Here is a 9,357-nt window from a genome sequence, read left to right on the forward strand (position 1 = left end):
AGTTCAATTTTTTAAATTTTTTCTTTTATTAGGTCGGTATAATTTGATACATTAATATTAATTATTAAAGATGTCGTAGCATATATATATATATATAGCATTTCCATCTCATAAGACCGTGAAGTTTCTATTATTCACTGATAATGACGCCAATCAAACGCGCATGAATGGCATCCAAATAAATAATAATGGATACATATAATATATATATATATATATATAAGTCCAGATCACATGTGGATGTCCTTGCAGTCACAATCCTTCTTATTAATTTAACACAATATCTTTCTGATCTTGAACATAAATTAAGTGATCATTTTTCTGTGAAGCCTTTGTAGCCTTCTCGCATCACATATTCAAAGATTTGAAAGATTTTGCCCCATATATATATATAGTCAGCTACCTCTGTCACTTTTAACATGTTAAATAGTATGAATTGTCATTAAATTTTGTGTTAAACTACATAAAAAGGTTATTGAATTATAATTTATAATTAAAAAATTATTAAATTTTAATTTAATATATAATTTTATAACTATCATTAATTGCTATTAAAAGAGACTACGGAGGCGTTAACGTGACTAATAATGTGAATAGTTAAATAACATAAATAATTATTGAATTTTATATAAAAATACAAAAATATCGCTGACTTTGTACTAAAGTATAAAAAAATTATTAAACTTTATACTAAAAATACAAAAACGTTAGTATTTCGTTGGTCTCTTTTAAGAGTAATTAACGATAGTTATAAAATTGTATACTGAATTAAAATTCAATGATTTTTTAATTATAAATTAAAATTTAGTAACTTTTTTATATCCTAATACAAAGTTAATTGACCGTTTATACTCTTTATAGCTTAGATATAATTTCCCTCTACTTAGTTAAACATTAATCGGAGTAGCGAACCAAATTAGTCGGCAGAGGTCTAGTAGGAGCTTATAAATTAATTTGCTACCTTGTTTGGTGCCACTACTTCAATGAGATCCTTACCCTTTTTGGTACATCTTTGTGCTTAATTTAATTAATGACAGAATGCTTCGCTTATTCTTCATTTGTCCTCCAAAATATATAGTTTTCTACCACATTGCAACAATTGTTGACCTTTGGATATGGATTATGAAATTTACTGAGTTCACAAACCTAACCTGCATGTAAGAGATCACTACTAGCTAGTTACTTTTTGATTGGTTTAATAAACATTAAATGATAAAATTATGAAATTATGAGAAACCATTCATGGGTGGGTATGATTAGTTCTTTAATTAATTTGTAATTTGCCTATTGGAAAGGAACAACATTTCAGCATCTCTCTGCATGTGCACAATCCGATCACCATGGAATTGGTTTCTTTCTCTACTCTGAACTAGCAGCCTGTGTCGTGCATGTTGTCTTGCAGGCCGAGAAAATTTGTGTGGTACTTGTCACAGAGAGAGAGAGAGAGAGAGAGAGAGAGAGAGAGAGGACGGTGTTTGGTTGATGCATTAATGAAGAAGTCAGAAAGGACCAATGAATGATCCCATTAAAGATGAAGCAGCTACCTGTAGGGTTATTTCACCTGTCTACAGATCATGAGATGAACGATCAAGTTGAGTCAGTTGACTATTTTTTCTTGTGTGGGAAATTGAGTTCAATGCGACCCCTCAAGCTGAGCCATAAATATAATGCATTTTGGAGGGGACGGTTGGAAAATAAACTTGTTGCCCAATCAAAGAACAGCGCTCATTAACTCATTGGAAGATGCCAGTTGGGACAATGGGCCTCCCTCGTAGCCATATATGAAACAAAATTAAGTTCTTCTCCTGCTATATATAGGTCAATTCTTCACACTTCACAGCACAGATCACTCAATCTTATTCCACTGTTTTCTAGTGTGGGTTTCTTTGCTGAAGCAACAATGAGTGTCGCCAGTTGTGATTATGTGTCTGGAATTGTGTTGTTTGTATTACTAGTTGTTGGAGAAGTTGTTGCAGATGGTAATGGAGTAGTTAAAGATGACAAACACTTACTTGGGCATGGAATATACAGAAAGGGGTTTCGCCATTTTGGCAAAGGAGGAGGAATTGGTGGCGGTGCAGGTGCTGGCGATGGTTTAGGAGGTGGAGGCGGTTTTGGGGGAGGTGGAGGCTTAGGGGGTGGAGCTGGTCTAGGTGGTGGTGGAGGACTCGGAGGAGGTGCAGGCGGCGGTTTGGGCCATCACGGAGGATTAGGGGGCGGAGGAGGTCTAGGAGGTGGTGCAGGAGGTGGTTTAGGTCATCACGGAGGACTAGGGGGTGGAGGTGGTATTGGAGGAGGTGCAGGAGGTGGTTTGGGTCATCATGGGGGACTTGGAGGAGGTGGCGGCCTCGGAGGTGGTTCTGGTGGCGGGCTTGGAGGCGGCGGAGGTGTCGGTGGTGGAGCAGGAGGAGGCGGCGGGCTTGGAGGAGGCGGGGGTGTCGGCGGTGGAGCAGGAGGAGGCGGCGGGCTTGGAGGAGGTGGGGGTGTCGGCGGTGGAGCAGGTGGAGGTGGCGGGCTTGGTGGTGGGGGAGGTTTAGGCGGTGGGGCTGGTGGTGGCTTTGGAGGGGGTGGAGGACTTGGCGGGGGTGCAGGTGGAGGTGGTGGTTTTGGCGGTGGGGGCGGAGGTGGTGTGGGTGCAGGAGGCGGCTTTGGAGCCGGAGGAGGTTTCGGAGCAGGCGGAGGAGTTGGTGGTGGTGGCGGTTTTGGGGGAGGCGGCGGTGTAGGCGGGGGCCATTGAAGTGCATGAATTTGTATCATCATCGATCCGCCCCATCTATTTTCATATTCGATGCCCATTTGGATGTTTGAATTCGTGCGTAGCTAGCCCCACTGCTATCTTGTTTACTATTTTGTGCAATTTCCAAGGTTTACTATTCCTGCCTGCCTAGCTACCTCCTTTGTAATGTCAATTACAGCCTTATTATTAATTTGTGAACCTGTACTGTATTACTTTTGTAACGTTTATCCAACTCTACTCTAGCCTCTCTGGCTGCTTTCTTTCCAATGTGAAAGTGGTTTGCTCAATTAAAATAATTAACAATCTCCTCTTCCCTTCGCTTCTTTTTAAGCCCCACAATTCAATTAAGTTTATATTCATTGGGTGTGCAGATGTGTGATATTGGTTTGGTGACATATATTTTTCAATTAAACTTGTATATATATATATGTAGTTAATTAATTACGTACTAGAAAGTAATTATAAATATTGATATAGACTTTGCCATATTTTTCAAATGGTTGATATTATTATATGACTAATTAAGAAAATGCATTATTTTCTAATTTTCCTGTAATTAATTTAATTTCAATCAATGTACCCATATTCCATGCATATCAACTTAATACATATATATTAATTAATAAACAGTCTATTTGATACATATATATTAATTAATGCTGAAACGAGCATTAATTAATTTGGAAGCCACAGTGATTTAAACCACCATGTCAACAACAGATAGAAGTCCTAATACAAATTATTGTTTCTTTTCCCCTTTAGAGTTGCCATTATTCATATATGTTCATGCTTAGCAGACAAGAACATATATAGGCAAACTAGTCCAATGGGAAGAAATGATAATCATCAGTCTGTTGCATGATTATACACACACACACACTCACATATTATAGTGGTTAGAGCACTAAAAGCAGAACATTAATAGTTATGGAATAATATTGTTGACCTCACTCTTTTTGGTTTGTCGGATTATTTATCGGCCAGTTGTTTGAAAAGACAAGTGCAAAAATCCATATGGCCTACTGAGCAATAATCTTTGCAGCACAATGACCAAAAGCTACTCACTGTACTCAGTACACAGAGAGATCTGATACCACTGCCCTGTGGCTATGGCCCGTGGGTCAAGCAGACGTCTCTCTTTTTCTTCTTCACTCACTGCCCTTGATTTTATGGCCAAACTGTATCAAACTTGCTCTAACCTTCTACACAGTATACATTCATGGTGTTCTATCATTTACCTGGAAACTTGTTCACTCGATATATATATATATATATATATATAGCAGCCAACCATTCATAAATGTTGCATATATGCATGTACAATTTAATCAAAATACAAGCAAAGTAAGCTTATTTCATCAAAATGTCTTTTCTCGGTAACACCAATACCCCAGATCTATTCATGCACATGGAAATAAAGAAGAATAAGTGTTTTTTTTTGGGTTATTTTACTAGCTGTATATCAGGCAGAAAAAGAAGATAATCATTACTATATATATATATATGATGATGATGATGATGTTGATGTTGACAAGTACCCCTTTCATATGATTTAGTAGAACTAGTGGCCATCGATCGCCATGGATATATACCAGAAGAAGAAGAAGAGGAAGAAGCTCTTTGCTCACCTGTTGGAATCTGGATTGGGACCACTGGGGACTTCATGGGCAGCTGCCTCAAACTGTTGATGACTTCTAGCGATAGCGGTGGTGGTGGTGGAACTGCCAGCAGTAGCAGTAGTTGTAGCAGAAAAGGACTTCTTTGTTTGTCTTGGATGCAACTCCATGGCTGCCTTGGATGAATCCAGCTGATGAGGGCGAGCCAAGAGAGGAACGATCAAGAGAAGCAAAAAAAGAAGGATTTGTGATGATGATTTGCAGATTTTGGAAACTGCCCTGAAAGGTTTTGCCATAGCACTACTGCTGCTGCTGCTACCAGTACTGTTGGAACCGAGAAACCACACCCCCCAGTTGTCCACCGGAGATCAATATCCATGAACCAGTTGGGACTCCAAGTTTGAGCAAAACAATGGAAACAAGAAGAATAAAGAGAAGAGTTGTGAAGTTCACAAGCACATTTATCAAAGTCTACAACTATCTGAAGGAGGGAAGAGGGGTATATATGCACACCCTGCTACTATTGTTCGAGGTTCCTTGTATTTGAATTGACTGATTGAATTCCGGCCTGCCAGTTCACATTTTATGTTCAAGGCCTGCCCACCTCAACCTATCCTATATAAAGAATGCTGTCACTTTTTATAATTAGGTGAATTATTATTCGCACCTGAAGTTTTTAATTAATTAGCATGTGTATAAGAATATTAGAGTAACTAATTAATCTGTTGGAGACTGCCCCTTAATTAATCCTTGATGATTGATATCAGGCTCTTGTTTTGTTTTTTGTCTTTTCAATCTTTCTTTTACTTCTGCTTTCTCGCTCTGTAATGGAATAATGTAGAAGCAAATTATTTAAAGACAGTTCATATATCTAGAGATGAGTATAGTAATAATGTGCATTTTCTAAAGCACAATAAAGATATATAGATCATTTAATTTAATTCTCAAAAGTGTTAGGCCAGGTGGCAAGAGGTCATCCTGACTTCATCAGGGACTGGAGTTTGTTTAACCTTCCCTAATTAAGTTGCCTAATCAACAAGACGGTACTGAACTTGACTATTAAAGAACATTAATTATTGGTCCTAGCTACTTGATTGGTGCAAAGGGAGTGATTATTGTGGTGTCAAAACCAAAGGAATAATTTGGGCAATTTGGGCATTTTCTGCAGAGAAGAGCTAGAAAGAATCTGTGTAAGTAAAGCAACTGATTGTGTAAAAAGAGGGCGAAGAAAGGTGGTGGCTTTTCTTTGTTGGCCTCTTGCCCAAGAAATCTAGCATCCTTGACTTGGACAAATCCTTAGAAAACAACCACTGATATGGTTCTGGTTGTCTTTTTATCACCCTAAAAATTAATTATACAACACTCAAGTAAAGCAAGCTAAGCGTTCCATTGTCTACCTCTGATTCACTGCAGCTCTGATTGTGAAAAATCCTGGGCTTGTCTGCATTATTGGGGTGCAAGGGTCCCCACAACCTTTGATAAGCTGCATGGCCTAAGAATATATATATATATATATATATATAAAATATCTTCAACGTGTCCATGCAAAGGCAGTCCTCTTGTGAATAATTTCAAAGGTTAGGGAGGATTAGGACAAATTACTATAACAAAATTGTCTTTTGGACACATTAATTTATCTCGTTAACATACTTAATTAAGTAGCTATATTACCAAGGTTACTAAACTGTTTCGTATTAATTTTTTTTTATTTATTATTTTTTCTTATAACATTTGGCATGCCAATATCTCTAATTCATAGTGTCATTTCTTACGCATCTATCTGAAGCACCCTCATAAACTTATTTACACCTTAATCCAAAATTATTCAGTGTGCATTTGTATATTATCATCGGGCACTACTCTAATACCACATTGTTACCGACATAGCATGACACATGCCTTTGTGTGACTCTCTACTTTATCTATGTGAAACCAATTTTTTTTGTTTAACAATAAATATACGACTCTTTAAATAATGTACCTCAAATAGAAGCGCACCTGAGTTCATAGTTATTATTTGATTAGTAAACTTGCAACAAGCTAAAGAACACTTATAATGTATCACTAACCCTCAATGCTAGGGGGTTACTGAGCATGACATATCTTATGAATCCAACTATTCTAAGACATTTAGTTGACAGTTTCACCATCTACTTTTTGTGTGACTTTAAATTTAAAACAAATCAAACAAAAGAATAACATACTATTAATTAGGTCTGCCAACATTTAAAAAAGAAATTAAACACTATTAATCAGGCCAAATTGATCTCACTATATCTACTGCTATAATACAAGAAGCACCTGATCTCCTCTGAAATTAAATTAAACGGCCAGGATTAAAAAAGCCTACTAATTAAGAGATTTGAGAGGGAACCAGTCAATGGGCGCATTTCAGGCCCTCATGTTTGCTTGTAATTAATGTGACTGAGTGACAGAGAACTCTTTTGACGTATTATTAGCTAGTAATTGTGATTACGAATGGTAACGCTTGCAGATTAATCATCCACGTACTAATTAAGCTACAATCCACCTAAGTACTTTGTCTATTGTTGAATTTTCCATGTTATGACGGCCAGGCCAAGGACTTTGAGCAGCCAATGAATCTGCTATGGGCCATATCTGGGGATCCTGTTATATGTCATCATCCCATGTGTATTATCTCGACATACATATTGCTAGTGCCATGGATGCTAATTAACCCTTTTTAACTGCAGTATACAGAGAAGTCTAGAGAATAATGTGACGATAATAATAATTTTATAATATTCATTACATTCATATTACCCTTTGACTAGACAAGTAACAGCCCTTTCTTCAAAGGGATAATCGTTTAAACTAATCAAGCATGCTGTGTCTGTGCTGAGCTAATAATGATGTTTGCTTGCTTAATTAATCAAGAAAATATGTACCAAACAATATTCAAGAAAGCTGGTTCCCACCTCAGATCCCATCTTTCAATTCACACAAAGAAATCCGGGGAGAGAGAGAGAGAGAGAGAGCCAAAAAGTTTAGAACTTTATTAATTATAGCCTTTATATGCCAAACCTTATCTAACACAGTAACACCCCCACAGGCACGTGTGTTATTTTATTTTTCTTCTTTATTGGAAGGGAAACCATGATTAATTATTTGTGATTTGTATAAACCACGTTCAAGAGAAAATGGTAAAACAGTGTAATGGCACTGGTATCCATTACCATTAGTCAAATCTCAAATGCTGTAAAGATGAAAGAAAGACAAAGCTGTAGCAATTAAGCAAAAAGGAGAAATGTGCTCTGATGGACATAACTGATATTCCCCACAATTAACTCTCTCCTGTTCAATTAGCTGACCTTCGACTACTGCTAATGACGTTCATGCTCACCTACCAGTCCCATGCATTTACGTCAGCCTGCCCGCCTGGTCCATTGCCTATATATGGTGCCATAATATAGGCAGTCCAAAGAACTTAAAACTAACTAAATTAAAGAAGCCTATTTAACCCCTCTTTAGATCTATATTAATAATTTTTTATGTGTTTTAAAGGTCTTAATGTTTTAGAATGACTTTCAAGTATGGTTTAAGGTAACATGAATTGTTCTTGCTATAAGACTCAAAAGTTCTTTAACTCTAATCTTATTCCTTTTAGCGAGAAGAGCAAGTTGAATTTGGTGTAAATTTTTTCTTAAATTAAGTTGGACATTGAGCGTTTGGTATTCATACCTTTTAAAATAATTTTCATATAAGGTGTGAACATGACTAATAATAAATCTTTTTGAATAAGACATGATGATGTTTATCATGCAATAGAGAAATAGTGTGCATGGCAAGGCCAAAAGTATAGCTCCATTTCAATTAAGAAGAGATGATCTTCACAAAATGTGTTGTAGCTTTCGAAAAGTATGATTCAACTTTATTGCTATTGCTTGTCTATTTCTCAAGTCCAATTACTTTCACTCAAGTTATGTTGTTTTCCTTTCTTTTCTAAGGGTGACATCATTTAAAGACAAACATTATTAATGGGGTTTTACATTTAGATAGTGATTGAGAGATTTACTAATCTTGTGTTCAAATTAAGAGTCTGATTTTCACATTTAAAAAGTTTTGGATGTGTGCATTGTACCATTTTAAGATTATTTGAACTCTTTGTTGAAATGCTATTTTAAAATTATCTGATATGATAAGTTTCTTTTTTAATTAAACAGAAATATAATTTAGACACTCAATAATGATATTTAATGATGTACTATATATTTATATTAATTAAATACACAATATAATACATTAATATAAAAATATAAACTCTTAAATGTTGAAGTAATATTTTTGTTAATCAAAAGGTCTTCGACAACCTTTTTACCTAGTAAATATGAATAAAAGGTTAAAATTCTATGACTGTATTAGAAATCATTCCCTTCGATTTGCCCAAGAAAATAAGTTTATGACCCGTATGCCTTTTATCTCCACACGGCATTGCTCTGTCAAGTCTTCGCACATTTGCAAAAAATTCCTCATGTTAAAATTATCTTTTGGAGAGGTCCATTAATTTGATATCTTAAAACTATTTAGTAATATATAATTGGACAAGTGCGAAATGTTGGAGTGAACCAAAACTTTAGTAAATATTATCTTTCACCAATTTTCTATTTTGCTTCAACATAATATTTTTTTTTAAATTTAAATATTTTGATGTGTCATCAATTTTAAATTATTAAAATTTTAATATAATTAGATAAATTTTGAAACTAATTTATGTCTTGATCAAACCAAATTTAAATAAATTTCCTAAATAAAGAAAAATTCCATTATAATTAATTTAAATTTTAATTTATATAAAATCCAAACCAACTTCATCCATCATAATGCAAATTTAAATTTAATTTAATTAGAAGTGGACCATTATCCGAGGACCGGACTTGTTTATGGCCTTCTTCACAAACTAGTAGAAGCCCAATTCTAGCACCCGACCCAAACCCAAACCCAAACCCAAACCCATTCCCATTCCCAAACCCGCAAAATTGCAAC

At 35.7% G+C, this 9,357-nt stretch overlaps 1 protein-coding gene across 1 annotated transcript; it reads left to right on the forward strand.

The window, feature by feature from the left end:
• Positions 1–1,710: 1,710 nt before the first annotated feature.
• On the forward strand, positions 1,711–3,060 carry LOC127800784 (glycine-rich cell wall structural protein-like). Its single transcript, XM_052335597.1, has one exon. The coding sequence runs from the start codon at positions 1,901–1,903 to the stop codon at positions 2,735–2,737; it is 837 nt and encodes a 278-aa protein (XP_052191557.1). The 5' UTR covers positions 1,711–1,900; the 3' UTR covers positions 2,738–3,060.
• Positions 3,061–9,357: the final 6,297 nt, after the last annotated feature.

Source organism: Diospyros lotus, chromosome 4 (assembly GCF_014633365.1).
Source record: "Diospyros lotus cultivar Yz01 chromosome 4, ASM1463336v1, whole genome shotgun sequence".
NCBI classification, from domain to species: Eukaryota; Viridiplantae; Streptophyta; class Magnoliopsida; order Ericales; family Ebenaceae; genus Diospyros; species Diospyros lotus.

Excerpts from the sequence above, each read along its gene's own strand:
- LOC127800784 (XM_052335597.1), top strand. The coding sequence starts at position 1,901 with ATGAGTGTCGCCAGTTGTGATTATGTGTCTGGAATTGTGTTGTTTGTA.